Source organism: Pagrus pagrus (genome assembly GCF_965226575.1).
Source record: "Pagrus pagrus genome assembly, chromosome: 7".
NCBI classification, from domain to species: domain Eukaryota; kingdom Metazoa; phylum Chordata; class Actinopteri; order Spariformes; family Sparidae; genus Pagrus; species Pagrus pagrus.
In genome coordinates, this window is record NC_140191.1 from 30,641,247 (window position 1) to 30,657,155 (window position 15,909).

Consider the following 15,909-nt stretch of genomic DNA (forward strand, 5'->3'; position numbering starts at 1 on the left):
TGATCAATAAGATCAATCAAACCGTATCATCACTGTTACCTTAAGTTAAGGGCAATGGACCCCATATAAGAACCACTGGTCCAAACAGATTCAGAGTGGAGGCGACAAGTGACTTAGGAGAATTTGTGGCACTCAACTGAAATGAATTACAGTACTTGTACAAATTAAATGCAAAATTCATATTTAGTTCACCAGATCATCACCAATCATCAATCATCAATATATGAGGATGTTTTTTTGTGTTTCTTTTAGATTTTAGCATTTTATTGTCATATTTTGGCACAGGGACATTCTCTGGCTCTCACAGCTGCGTCTGGGTCTTTATGCATGTCTCTGTCCTGACACCTGTATCCAGGTTAAAGTCATGCACCCTTCACTGCCTCTCATAGAAGTTATAGGGTGCATTCCAGTCACTTACTTTTTATTTTAGAAGTACATACTTGCATGTAACATGTACAGAATTGGGAAATACCTCTTTGTCATGACAGTGTGCCTTGAACCTTTGACCCTCTTGGTCCTATATCAGTTGCAGTCTTAGCAAAATAATTTGGTATAAAGAACGTATGTGACGCATCTGTGCGTCACATACGTTCACATACGTTCTGATCACTGTGTAGAGGAATGAGGGCCAGAAATCTGGATGTAGTTGGACATCCTGGTATTTTTGGCATGCTAAATCTTTTTCTGGCATACTAACTAGTGTGTTAGTATGTGTATCGGGATGCAGGGACAGACCATGCTGCTGTAAGGAACAGACAACTCAATATCAGGAATCTGTAGGCAGATAAGTATTCAGTTCTTACCCATCAGCTCTGAGAGATGTCACCCATTGCAGTAAATGTTTGTGCTTTTTCTCTATCCTCTTTGTCTCCTGTTTCAAACAGTCTGCATTTTCAAAGGTTTTTTTTTACCTTTACTAGATCCAACAAAGATGGAGTCGAGCGACATTGTGGTCATAATGCCCGTCTATCAAAGCACTACAGACACTTGTTTTAAGCCTGTTCAGTCACAGACAGAAACAGATCATGTGTAACTTCTAGAGATCAGTGAGGAGCTTGTTTTAATTTTGCTTGCTGAGAGGATCTGTGTGTTGATATTCAGGTTAAATTACACTCTGTAAGTGTTCTGGCACCTGAAATGCTTTGCACACTACATCACATGGATTCCTACTCAGGGTGTCACAGCATCGATTCTAAATTCAAAAATCAATCGTAACAGGTTTTCAATATCGATCACTGAATTTAAAGGCAGAATTGGTGAAATTGGAAATCAAATTGAAACATGGATTTTGATTATCATCACACCCCTACACCCACATCTGGATACAGAAACAACACAATTCTAACTAGTATCTTTAGAAAGATGTTTTTTTAGCTTCTAACTTCACATCAAATTGTTGCTATTTTCACATTGTTCTGGGTACTCGAATAGCATACAAAAAGACATAGCAGACATTAACTTACATGTCGGGAGAAATAGTAGAAGCTGACCATCATAATGAAGATCATAAGTGTCATCGTGAACTTGGAGGGCACCAGGTATGACCTGCCAAGAAGAACATTGACATATGGACAATTTCTGTCATGATAAAAGTGCTCAATGATAATTTATAGAACACATGACAACATGCGACCAACCATGCATCAAGACCTCATCGAGCATGTTACATGTGTTACATGTAGAATGATGTACTTCACACAGATGAGTGACACTGCCTCACCTGTAGTCCTGGAAGCGGGCCATGTCGTAGTGGTCGAAGATGTCCCTCCAGCTGTAGATGTTAACGATGCCAGTGGCGACTGTGATGAGCAGCATCAGTGTCAGCTTCACCATGTGACTGACCTGAACCAGCATGGTGGTGGCCATCAGTGCCAGCACTGCGATGTAGCTGTAATATTTGGGGTTGTCCAGGCAACCGTCAGGGCCAGAGGAGAAGGAGGGAGCCACTGTGGGGCTGCCTACGTCTGGGACTCGAGGCAGACAGCTCAGCTAGACAACGGAGAGACACAAAGTCATGAGTCATAAATTATCATTAATATTATTATTTTTAAATATATCCATGCTCAGCCTTGCTTCAGCAGCAACATCCGGAGTTTATATCATTTTAGTCCACAGCTCGCTGAAAACTGGCCACACTTTTATATTCTATACATTTTATATTCCACACAACATTAACTTCTAGAATAAATATAAATCCCCACACTGGTTCGGCCTTCTGCGGCTGTAAGAAACATTAGAGAGAAGCTCACCATATCCATGATGTTAGCCATGGTGAGGATGAAGATGGCTGCCATGGCCCAGGTGTTACGAGCCCAGCGGGTGTGGTCAATCCAAGTAGAAAATGACACCAGCTTCTTGGGAAAGACCTGTAACAAACACAATTTCAAGGCTTAGTAGGGTTTTCCAGACTTCCTTCCGCTTTCCAGCTCCTCCTGGGGGATCCCGCGGTGTTCACAGGTCAGATATTTAGATATATAACTCCTCCAGCTGGTTCTGGGTCTGCCCCGGGGTCTCCTCCCAGTTGGTCATGCCTGGACAACCTCACAGGGGAGGCACCCATCTGATCAGATGCCTGAACCCTTCACCCTTTATTTCGAAAGCTAAAAGTTTAATTCTGTTTCCACTGTCCTGTCACATTTATAACTACAGCTAATGGCTAATATGCCACTAGCTGAATTTGCTGCAGTGACAGGACTGCATGCATGGAAACATTTAAAATGACTGAAAGCAGCGTCTCTCGTGTGTACGTGTATTGTTTACCCGCCTATATGGGCATATCTTACTTTCTCAATCACGCCCTCTTTAAATAGCAGGAAAAATACTGCTCCTTTGACTTCAGACCAGCTTATTGTTGGTCACTGCCACAGTCACATTCTGCTGCCTGAAGATTGCATTGTGTCACCAATGTGTCTGACCCCAGCCTCCAGGAAGAGCATCAGGCTTTGAAGCCAGTTTTCGTAGTGGCCAGACCGTGTAATTACATCGACACGCGATGCGCGGCGGCCCAAAAACACTCGTCTATAAGCTTACATGGTGAAAGAAGCGTCCGTAAAACAGTGGATACCTTTTTTTTGGGCGTCACAACCCCCGAGACATGACTCGTTTTAATGTCGTAATTTGAGCCATTCAGTCCAGTAACATTTGGAAAGTCTAGAAGAACTGCATGATTAAATTATTGTATCCTCATTGAAGTTAGCCAGCTCAGTCGACAGAAGCCTCTAGTGTGCACGCTGCGCAGCTTTCATAGGAATGAATGGGGCTGTGTCCAGTGGTAATAGGTCCATGGTCTGACCACACTGCACAGGTGGGCACTTACACAGCTGATTAAATTAAAGGGCACTGTTGGGCATTGGAGGTATCACTCTACTGAGTGCCATTCCAGTCCAGAATGTTTTTGACTTTCTTCTTTTCCATGGCTTGAGGAGTGCTGCTTGACTGCTTTACATTTAGGATAGTATGAGGAACTGGATAAACCAAGGATTGTGTGGAGCTCAAAGCTTTCAGACTGCTCCATCTCAAGTCTAGCCGTGACCCCCACCCACATGTTCATTGCGGGGCGATGCAAAAATAGACTCAGGTGCTGGTGAATATGTCAAACCTATACAGTAGGCTGTCTTTGCAGCAGATATTATGACTTGACCTCGCAGGCTAAGCACAGGTGGCACCAGTCACATGAATGATGGCTCCATTTCATTCAGTGCCTCAGCAGCTGTACACCTCCATGGACTGCAGCCATCATTAATGTTGTTAGTTTACTGCTGTCATGTTAAAATGTCACTGTTGCTGATGACCTTGTTCAGTGAGGATGATCACATTTAGTCACACGTGCCTCTCTTAATGGACTGTGCTCAGTGAAGTGGTACTGCAGGCTTATTGCACATTGCTTGATAGTTGATGTGATATTGATAAGTACTGAAGAGCCCAGAGCATTTTTTACAGCGACTCTGCATTTTTTCAGTCCATGTGATTGAGCGGCTCACTGTGTGTGTGTGTGTGTGTGTGCTACTGACTGACCTCAACTGAGTGCATCCTGTGACAGCGGCACTCAATACTGGCCTGCCTGCTGCCTATCAATACATCTACATTTCCATGACGAGGTGGAATCAAAAATACTGCTCCACAACACACACACACACACACACACACACACACACACACACACACACACACACACACACACACACACACACACACACACACACACACACACACACACACACACACACACACACACACACACACACACACACACACACAGATTCTGAGGCGTGTTCTCAGTAAGTCTGTGCTTGTGCTGGTTTTGGGCTATCCCACGGTCCAGTCGTCAGGTGCATGAGGGCTCTCTCGCACACGCTCTGCACCCCTTCAGCAAGACTGATTTCTGCAGACTTTGCTACACACAGTCCATCACACTGTACATTAAACACCAGGTTACCATGGGTTACCAGTGAAAGCCCCATAATGTTTATAAACACAATGATAATCCAGATGACGGCACTCTTGAATATCAGATTAATTTAATTATTAACATTTTTCATTCACAAACAGAAATATTCAAAATCACGACCTCACATCTGACACTTTCTCTAACAACTCATTCTCTAATAAATCACTCGACTTAAATCACATTATCAAACAACAACAAAAAACTAATACGCTTCTATTAGTTTGCGTGTGTTCTACTGTGTATTGTTTTTATTATTATATATTCTTAGACATAAAAGAAAAAGTCTCAAACTTACAGGTAAAGTGAAATGTCACAGTTGTGCTTTCCCATTCCTATTAAACCATTTCAGCATTGGGCCAGACTGTCAAATAGCCCATCTACATCTAATACTTGCATGTGCAGAAAAGAAATTCCTGTGCGCAGTTTTTTACCCAGAATGATTTGGCAGTGCACCAGCTGCTGTCTATCAACTACAGCACGCTAGTCTGCTTAGAGCATTTACTTTTGGTGCGGATCACGGGACAGATCCAGGAGGGTTTTCTGCCTTTCTTTAACATTGTGAGACAGGGTGTTTGACATCTTTGTTAATTTCTCAGAGAATAATGCTGATGGATTTGATGAAAGAATCAGGTGTATTTAGGAGGCTGGTATCTATGAATGAGTACAGAACAACAATAATGTAATGTGATTGTGATTTTGGGCTATACAAATGAAATTGATCTGAAGGTGCTGCTGCATGGCACCTAGTGAACACATGATATAACATCAAAGTGTAAAGGTATAAAAGTGTGTTGTTACTCACTCTAGGGAAGATGGCAGCCAGAGAGCAGACTGTCAGGACGAGCAGCAGGACTTCTCCCACTGCAAATGTGATGTAGTTTGCAATCAGCCTGCTCCACAACACGTGAACACACAGAGAAATATTGAGAGAAATAAACAGCACTGGGAGCAGTCAACAAGTCCAGACCCTCCAACATCTGTGTTAATCAACAGCTGCATAGAGAAAATGATACTGTACAGAATAATACTACAGTGGGTTGGGCTGTGCTACAAGCCACTGTAATATGGAGAAAGACATACAACAACTGTGCTAATGAAAGAAGTGATGAGTGTGGAGGATTCCTCACAGGTCAGAGTCAATAATGATATGAATAGGATCATCTAACCCTAGCCAGAAAACAATTCAAACCACATTTTGGCCAAACTGTGACTAAAAAGGTGTGAGGAGCTGGAGGTGCTTGCCAGCCTCGTGAACTGACCAGGGGTCTATGAGTGCCTCCATGGCTGCCGTGAAGAGCAGGACCACACAGGAGCAGCAGAAAGCAGCTCCACTCTGCTTCTCCTTCTCCACCGAGTAACGAGTCTCCAGGTCTGGATCCACAAACCTCAGGGAGAGCCTGTTGGTGTGTTTCCCCTTCAGACTGATGGCACAAGAGACTGTCAGCGTGTATATAAAATCTTAAAGACAAAGGTATCACATTATCCAGAGTTTACCCAGCATTCTAATAGATAGAAGACGAGACAGTGATTTGCCATAATAAATATCACTTTGGTTTGGTACCGTTTTCTACACAAGCACTGACACATTTTCATAAAATTCAGGTCTGTTAATTTGTGGTTCACATCAGGAGGCTGCTCGACCAGCAGACCCAAAAGTGAAAATTGCAGAATTTATAGCAGTAGCAGGTGATACATGTGAGGACAATCTGATCCAAAATATGTCTCTCATAGCTTAAATAACTTAAATTAAAGACAGAGGAGGAAAACTTTGCTCAGGAAGCAATATGGTGTATAGAGTGTGTGTGAGACTTTTCATTATTTGTGTGTGTCGTAACTGACAACAAGGAGAGTGAATGATCTCAGCTCAGTGTGACGGAGCCAGGTCCTCTGATACTAACGTGACGTGCTAACAGTGAGAGAGCGTTATCATTAAGGAGTGGTGCTTTATGGCTCAGAGAGTGTGGCTGTTCACTCACGCTTGGACCGTCTCTCTCTCCAGCAGAGCCTCATTGAGCAGCTTGTTGAGCTCCTGCTCGTTCTCCTGAGCATCGATCACCCTCTCAGCCAGGTCCCGCAGCCGCAGCCTTCTGCGAGGGTTAGGAAACGACGGATTCACCACCTGAAAGAAAGAAATGAAAAAATGGGACACCCACATATTCCATTTCTATATGTGACATTTATTATACCAATGGCAGGTTAGCAATTATGTCAGCTGGTCTGTCCATGTAACACTTCCATCCTCCTCTGAACACTTGATTCACATCCCGCTTTACAATGAAGTTGTGGAAGTTCATGATCCCACTGTCGGGCCCATATGACCCTTGTGGTTGCAGTTCAAAGTCAAATTTAAAAATGATCTTAAATAACTGCCATGATGATTCATGCTCCGCAGAGGATGAATTCATTTTGGGCACTGAGTGAAAAATGTCACCAATGAACACAAAATGATCTCATAGTCTAATATAACTGGGAATAGACAGCTTTGCTTTGCTTTAACTTCTCATTCTGCAGTATATACTGATGTCAGAGTGTGATGGCTGCAGAAAAATGACACCACCTGTCTATAGGTTAGTTCTCTATAAACATCACTTTCACTTTACTGTTTGGTTTGCCATCAGGTCAGATTTCTGTCCGGGACACACAAAGGTTGAATCACATAACAAAGGAAACATGTCTGCCATTCCACAATCAAAACAGGAAGAGGCATTGTTTTCCCCGGTCACTACCCCCAGTAACAGTGGAACAACTGGAGTAACTGTGGAAACTCTACACTGCAAAAGAAAAAGAATCCACTGATGGAGGAGGCAAAGAAGCTGAAGAGGGAGAATAATAGAAACAGAGGTAAAGCAAGAGTCAACGGACGGACATTCACTGGATGCAGAGCTCCGGTGTTGTGTCAAAGTCTGTTCCCCCGTTGATATGTATCTCCTCTTAGCACCAGAACTTGAGACGCCTCAAAACTGCCATTCTTTCTACGAGATCAGTACGAAACAAAACCTGCCTACTTATTAATACACCTCTGCATCATAATAGCACCAATATCAGGGTATCTAGGTCAAATTGGGATTCTTATGGTGTTTTTTCTTTGGCTGGCAGCCAGGCTGTTAGCAGAAGCCATGTGACAGATTTAACGGCAGTTTTCATTTTAAGCTCTTCTACTAGTATGACCTTATGTACCTGGAGAGACCAGATAGTGGCACGCAGATGTTGATAGATATTGTGTCCTACATGGGGGTGGAACCTTAGTGACGTAGCAACTACTGATAGTTATATAGGAGTTAGTTGGTCCAAAACAAAGTTAGTTTCCTCCGTAGGGATGCTGGGCTCAGCCTTAGAGATAGGGTGAGGAGCTTGGTCATCTGGAGGTAGCTTGGAGTAGAGGTGCAGCTCCTCCCCAGCAAAAGGAGCCAGTTGATGTGGTTCAGGTATCTGATCAAGATGCCTCCTGGGCGCCTCCCTTTGGAGGTTTTCCAGGCATGTCCAACAGGGAGGAGACCCTGGGTCAGACCCAGAACTCATTTTGCCTGGGAGCACCTCGAGATTCCCCAGGAGGAGTTGGAAAGCGTTGTTGGAGAAATGGATGCCTGGAAGACCCGACTGAGCCTGCTGGATCAGTGGACGAAGAGGGGCGGATGGATGGAGGTCGACGTTTTGTGATGCGATGTGATTCATGATGCAGATGCAGAAGTGATGTGTGTGTGTGGGAAGTTGTTCTTTTCCTTGGAATTTAATCTGAAGAATTACAATGAACAGAACTGGTTCTGGTCCGGCCCTAGGATGAGCTACGTTATCATCATTTATCGTATATTTTGATGGTCCAACACTTTTGAATTATGAGCTGTAAGAAAGACCCTGCCGTGTCACTCTTGCTACATTACATTCTACTCTGAAGTGATGATTTCTACGTTACCCTCGTGTCCAGCTCTTCTGGTTCCTCCGGGGTGGTGCAGGCTGTATTAACACTGCCGTTACACTCTGTGGTGTTGATCAGCAGCGGGGAGTTTCCATTGGAAGAGGTGACAGACAGCTTCTAATGTGAAACAAGCAAAGCACTGAGTGGTTACTACTGAACAAATACATGTGTTTTAAACGCTCAACATGCAGTTCCTCATTTTAAAAAGAGATTTAAATGTAGTATTGAGTAACATGAGGAATTCAAATGTGACTTTACATGTAACAGTACACTACTGCACATCCGCTGACTCAATATGAGAGCAGCATTTGAATATCCAAATATTTGCACTGTGTGTGTGTGGCAGGTTTGACTCACTACACCATTGATGCCATTCTTTCCCAGAGGTCCTTTAGGAACAACCACCAGGTAGGTCTCAATGCCCCTCTCCCTCAGGTAGTCACAGCGGTCACCTCCGTTGCCTGGCTCCACATCGAACTCACCATGAAGACACTCCAAGGTGCTCTGTGAGATGTGGACGCGACTGGTCCACACATACAGAGAGGTCAAGGGTGAGACAGGTCACTGACCCACCAGCTACCATCAAAGTGCTGTTGCACACTTCACAGAGCCATGAAGAGACCTCATAATCATCTCCTCATTATTTGAAAGAGATTTATTGTTGTTGTATGCATTCAGTCAGATGAATTCATAATCATACTCACTGTGATGACTTGATAACGCAGTGCAAAGTGGAAATACTTGCATGTTGCAGTAAATTTGTTTTTCTACCACAGAACTTCAGATTATTTGACATACGAGCACACAGACCTTCACTGATGACGACTGAACATTCATGCTCAGTTACAGGATTTAGTCTGGGATTAGTTCGTTTATTCTTCAACACTGCAATGAATTATTTTTTTATAGTAAAAATAGTTACATTACAATTGTAGTGTGAAATGTGTCACTTGTACCTGAACAGATTTCTACTGGACTCACATGGAGGACGGGTCTCAGTCCAGAATAGACCTCATTAACTTTGAGTGCTGATCCAGTTAAAGTGACGGATCCAGGACATTTGTTCTCACTCTCTTTAACATTGTGAGATGGGCTGTTTTTCAACATGTTCATTCATGTGTCAGTGAATACTGCTGATGGATCCTGATGAGAAGCATCAGGTGTGTGTAGGTGGCTGGTCTCTGTGAGTGAGAACAACTTGATGCAGATCTGAGATCTGGTGATCTTAAATTATGGTTCAGCAGTTATGAGTGGTTTCATTCAGGGCTATAGAGTTTGACATTGGATAACCTTGATTGATTGACATTGACTGAATACAGGGACTGAGTGCCTCTAGTTGGATTTGTTTTACACTCAGAATGAATGGGCTCTACCAACTGAGCTACCGGGGCCTCACCGACGAGCGTCGATAACTATAATTTGTAGTTTGTTGTGGCTTTAATTTGATATTTTGTCATACATGGAATGCTTTTGTACCTGCAGCTATTGCACCGCTAAACCAACACGAGACGATGCGCTTTACCCATGTCAAGCTTCTGAGTGTGAGTTTATGAGTGTGTGTGTGTGTGTGTGTGATTCTGACAGAGGCTACTTTTGGGGACATATTTCAGACTAAAACAGACTCCAATTGGGAAAAAGCTGATTTGTGGGTCAGTGGTCAAGGTTTGGGCAAGGTTACAGTCAGGGTGAGGGTTAGTCCTCAAAAGTGACATGAATTTACGTGTGTGTGTGTGTGTGTGTGTGTGTGCGTGTGTGTGTGTGTGTGTCATGACCTTCTTGGAGTTGCTATATTTTGAGACTATTTTTGGTTTTATGATGTTACTTGTTGGCTCTCATGTCTTTTTGTTTTGGACTCTTGGGTACAAATAAAGACACCTTGAAGCTCATATTGCATGTTCATCTAAACAAATGAAAACCAAGAAAGATTGACAGAATCCTTGTGCCAACACTGGATGGAAGCAACTTTTTAAAAAAGAGAGGTAATGCACGGAATCAACTGTCTGTTCTTACCCTGGTATTCCTCCAGCCTCCATTTTGTTGGCCACCGTGACGTCTGTGGACCAGACGTCGTACTGCCAGCGTTTCTGACCCAGCACGCCGCCCAGGACTGTGCCACTGTGCACCCCGACCCGCATGTCCACATCTGTCTGTGTTTTCTCTCGGACGTACCTGTAGTTAGTTCATAAAGCAGCCACACTAAGTCAAAAGGAGCCAGAACAACAGCTAGCTTCTGTTTTCATTACAATCACCACCACACCACAAACACCGTCTCTGATCCATCTCACAGCTAAAGTAAATTCATTCATGCACCCTCGTCTGGAGTCTGAACAAAATGTTGCATCAGAATCGATTTGAGCTTAATGACTTCTCATTGCCAACCATTGTTCAATACACTTTATTTCACAGCTGGAAGTCAGTAACAGTCCATCAGAGAGATCAATCCACACTGTGGACCGAGTGAGTGGTCAACTGCATCACATCAAACTGATCTTTATCTCAGGCTGCTCTGTCCAGCTGCAGATGCCCTTATCCCTGTACTCACGAGATGGCCTCCACCATGGCCAGGCCCATCATGATGGAGCAGGCAGCGTGGTCCCCCCTGTAGTCCGGTAGCCCGCAGATACAGTAGTAGCAGTCTCCCAGGATCTTGATCCTCAGCTGGTGATATTTCTGACGGGTGGATAAGATTTAGTCAGAAACATGGACCCAAGAACATTCAAAGAGCAGACTGGGATATCTATGTCCTTCTCCTTCTGTAGAAGAAGGGATGGTGACTCTTTAAAAGATTTAGAATTGTTGTGATTTCAGTTGCTGTTGTAATCTAATGTTGATGAGTCGATAGACAGCGTTCAGACAGAAACTGGGGTTAACACAGGAGGTTGCTTCAGCACTACTGACACATGAAGTACGAACCAGGATGTAAAGTTTGAGTAACAGATCTGTGAAGTTTAAGGCTTCTCAGATGCCACACGGTGGTTTATAACACTGACAGGCAGGATTCTACAACTATGTGAGAAATGATTTCATCTCTCTTAACAACAATCGCAAGGTAATCAGAAGAAATACAAAGTGATCTACCAGGAATGTTCACCTGCAGGTATGGAATGGTCAAAAAGTCTGAGACCAACAGTCAGAAATTCTTTAGGTTAGGTGGAACAAACTGTAACTGCACAACTCTCAGATGAAAATAAATTAAAGCCTGAGTATCCACTGAGTGTTTTTGTCTGAGCTGTCACAGCTTCTACATTCTAATATACATTGTAGTGTAATATAACCATAAGTAAGTAGTTAGTGGTTAACGTCAACTGGTAATAAGTACTGAGATGTTAAAGAATCTAATCAAAATGTGAAGGAATCATACATGAATGGTTAAAACATATACTACTCTGCACTAGTTGATTAAACATGCACCTATTGATTGAATTGATGATTAAACCCCTGTATTGTGTTAACTTGGAATAAAATGTAGCCACAAATGTAAGAGTGAAATGATGTAACACACTTGTATTATTTTTAAAATGCAGAACAAAGAGTGATCAGATTTAATGGTGTATTCTGAGGAAAGTGCCTGTTTTTTTAAAAACCGAACTGAGAGAGCAAAAAGCTATTGGTGTCAGGAACGGCAGGGCACGGCCAGGTGCATCGGAAAGTTCGGGGCTTTCCGAGGAAAAATACCCGTGTCAGCAGAAACGAGGAAGAGTAGGGATTGGTTGAGACCAAAAGGCCATGCCCAGTTTTTAGGCTTAAAAGAAGACACCAAATGTATTAGAGCAGATCAGCTGTTCATGGACATTGTCTGTGTATGATCTCAGCTCTTACTGCTGGCAATAAAAGCTCAACTGCACTCAGCTTTTGAGGACTCCTGGAGATTATTTCCTTTTTTATTGGTGTCTTTTTGAAACTCTGAAAAAACCTTTTCAAACAAACAAAGAAGAAGAAGTCGAGACTCGACAACATTCCAAATACATAACAGTTATACACAACAGAATATTTGATCATTTTGTGTAATCCTGGTCAACATCATTCATCATTCATGTGTACAGTCGAGGTGAAAAGTTTCCATCCACTCATAAAGAACATGTGCATCATGTCAGTCTTCAGCTCCAATGATTCCTACAGCTCTCATGTTTCTGTGATGAATGAGTGGAACACAGACTACTTTGTCACAAAAACATTCATGAAACAAAAACTGAGTTGTTTGACCACAATGAGCAAGTAATATGTCTGGAGGAGAGAAGATGAGGCCTTTAACTCCAAGAACACCAAACCTACTGTCCAGCATGGTGCTGGTAGTGTTCTGCTTAAGGGCGGTTCTGCTGCCAGTGGATCTGCTGTTCTAAAGAAAGTAAATGGAATAATGAAGAAGGAGGATTACTCCAAATTCTTCAGGAAAACCTAAACTCATCAGCAGCAGATTGGCTCTTGGGTGCAGCTGGGCGTTCAACAGGACAATGATCAGAAACACATCAGAAGTGGTAAATGAACAGATCAATCAGGCTAGAACTGAGGTTTTTGAATGGCCTTCCCAAAATCCTGACTTGAACCTCGTCAGAACACGTGGACTGTGCTGAAGAAACAAGTCTGTGCCAGGAAGACAACAAATTTAGTTGAACTTCACTGATTCTGTCAAGAGGAGAGGTTAAATATTCATCCAGAGGACGACCAGAAGCTGGTGGATGGAGATCAGAAGCAGCTAACTGAGGTGAACATGGCTGAGAGACATTTAACCAGATATTAGAATCACTGTATGTATGTTTATGATCCAGCAGGTTTGGTCACATGTTCAGAAGATCTATAATAAATTCATCACTGAACCAAACTTCATGAATGTTTTTGTGACAAAGTAGTTTGTGTTCCACTCATTCATCACAGAAACATGAGAGCTGTAGGAATCATTGGAGCTGAACACTGACATGATGCACATGTTCTTTATGAGTGGATGTGACTGTATATAACTGCAACATGCAAATGTCATGTGAAACTCACTGCAGCCAGTTTGTCAAAGCGAGCAAAGAGCTCGTTGAGCAGTTTCACCAGCTCCTGAGCGCTGCAGGACGACGACAGCTGGGTGAAGCCCACGATGTCTGCAAACAAAATACTGCACAACGAGACACAGAGGACACAGAGGACACAGAAGACACAGAGGAGACAGAGGACACAGAAGACAGCACATTAGTTCTGACATCACAGTGCTACAGTCACATAAAGAGTATCATCCATGAACATTTTCATTTTTCAACATGTTATACTGAGACAGATCTGGGGTTCGGTAAATTACAATAAAATCTACGATCCTATGAGACGGTAACTTCAAAGCAGTAATTACTTTCTGGAATATTAAATGTGAATATTAAATCTGTATTGTTTATGATGCTGTTGGTTCACCTGCTACACAGTTTTCCACTTCACTTGGCATAAATGTGCCGTTCTGTGTGTCAAATGGAAACAGAATGGAACCGGCACAAACTGCTACTGTGCCACTTTTTTGAGTGCACCCATTCATTGTGCAGAAGTATGTGCAGATTGATAAAACACCATAAATGTGAAAGAAACAGTGCACAGGGAAGAAACTGCCTCTCACCTGTTGGGTGTGTTCTCTTCATGTCTGTGACATATTCTACACATACACACATTGAAACTGTAGTGAAACGCTGTATGATGTGGGTATGACAAGAGCAGACTAAAGACACGTCTTTTTGCACTAGCTTCAGGCTAGGTCCTAAATGATTCGTTAACAGGTAGCACTTTATTTAACATTAGCAATCATTATCATTACCCTTTAACAATAATAATAATAACTTTTTGTGTGAGTCCTTTTTATTGCGTTACCTTCTCATCTTGTATGTTTTATTCTATGTTTTTATGTTATCATTGTGTTTTATTGTATATAGGATCTTGTCATGTTTGGTGTTAACTTCACTTTTTATTTGTATGTTCGTGCTGGTTGAGTCTACGCCTGTCGTATGAAATGTGCTATATAAATAAACCTGACTTTTTTATGACCTAATTTCATTTTCAATGTGGACTTTGGATTTGATTTATGACCAAAATATCTTCCATAGACAGGATGCTTTTAGTGCTCTGAAACCAGAACTGTGAATTTCTGAACAACCATTTCTGACTCATTGTTCGAACTAGGGCTGTCATGATATCAGATTTTCACTACATGGGCAAACAAATTCACAGTAATGATATTATCGTATTATCTATAAAAATTTGAAGAAAAAAAAATTGCTAGCAATCTAACTTTATCTTTGTTTACTGTGCATTTTGTTGCCTTTCTGGCTGAATTCAGGTGAAGCCTGGATGAGGTAGAATTTCCCGTTTTGCAGAGTTGAAGTTTCTCACGCAGCATCTCTGGAAGGGAATCTGGTGATATTGTGGTTACTAGTTCAATGCTTAGTTGAAAACAGACAACGTGTTCACAAACATCTGCTGCTAACACAGACCAGTTAAGAGAGCATAAAAACATTCTTTATCAATGTGGACAATGCTCATTGCCACAAATGCAACAAGTCTTCTGAATGTGCAGGTGTTAACACGAGACCTCATTCCCAAGATCTTGGCCTACGTAGCCAAGGGGTGGAGAAATGCACCGAGCTCCACCTCAGGTGTGTTAGCGAGTTAACTACACAAACATGCTTAATGATTAAAAGTAACCGGTGTCTGCTGATTGTTTATGCATTCAGTCAGAAATGGGTGTTTAGACATTCACAGTTTCAGTTTCAGATCAACCTCTGCATGGAGGATAATTGTCGCCATTGTCAGTGTGGTAAGATTATTATTTTACCACACACCTATAATATTTAGGTGAAAAAAAAAAACTCTGAAAAGAAAAGGTAAATTGAAAAAGCTCATTTCAATTGACCTTTTTCAAATGTAAAATGATATGATGATCTGTAAATGTAGGTCGAAGTGAGTAAATGAAAAAACTGAAGTGCTCAAACTGAAAGCATTTGTAAAGATGAAATTGTAAATGTTAAAGGAAATACGACAAGGGGAACATGAAATGTGAAACTCAGAAAGCGGAAGAGTTGAGTTTAAATGGGAATCATCAGTAGATCTCAGCAGTTCCTATTTTTAGGCTACAGCTGTCATGCTAAAGAGTTAAATCAATTTAAAAAATGTATCTGTGAATGGAACCTGTTAATGTAATAAAAACTCAACTCATTCAAGTTACCGCAGGCTGACAAAGGAAGATTCTGAAATTTTTTTTGAGTGTTTCATATCCAAGAATTCACATCATAAACTCTCCCACTGACTACACCAGTAATCAACTGGCCACCGGACACGGCCCAGTCATATATTCGGTTTTGTCTTGTTGTGTTGGTTTCTCATTTTATATTGAGGAAATATGTTGATTATGATCAGTGTCGTTTTCATTGTCAACACATACACTTCTGTTCACTTAAAGGAGCTCTGTGTGGTTCTGGAGAGGAAATTCAAAGTCAGAATTTTAATATGTACAATATTAATGAGGTAATAATACAAACTGTTTCCATCAGTGAATAAACCAGCTGTTCTCAGAGGAAAATAAGGTCCCAGAACA

General features: G+C 42.1%; 1 protein-coding gene across 1 annotated transcript in view; it reads right to left on the bottom strand.

The window, feature by feature from the left end:
* Positions 1–15,909, bottom strand: part of adcy3a (adenylate cyclase 3a) — a 36,886-nt gene that overhangs the window by 9,279 nt on the left and 11,698 nt on the right. The window contains exons 5-15 of the mRNA XM_084358659.1: positions 13,347–13,458; positions 10,903–11,030; positions 10,371–10,529; positions 8,718–8,883; positions 8,358–8,477; positions 6,424–6,566; positions 5,707–5,868; positions 5,250–5,337; positions 2,250–2,366; positions 1,721–1,989; positions 1,464–1,545 (exon numbers count right to left, since the gene is read on the bottom strand). Of these exons, the coding sequence (XP_084214785.1) occupies positions 1,464–1,545; positions 1,721–1,989; positions 2,250–2,366; positions 5,250–5,337; positions 5,707–5,868; positions 6,424–6,566; positions 8,358–8,477; positions 8,718–8,883; positions 10,371–10,529; positions 10,903–11,030; positions 13,347–13,458 (1,546 nt within the window). The remainder of the gene's footprint in view (positions 1–1,463; positions 1,546–1,720; positions 1,990–2,249; positions 2,367–5,249; positions 5,338–5,706; positions 5,869–6,423; positions 6,567–8,357; positions 8,478–8,717; positions 8,884–10,370; positions 10,530–10,902; positions 11,031–13,346; positions 13,459–15,909) is intronic.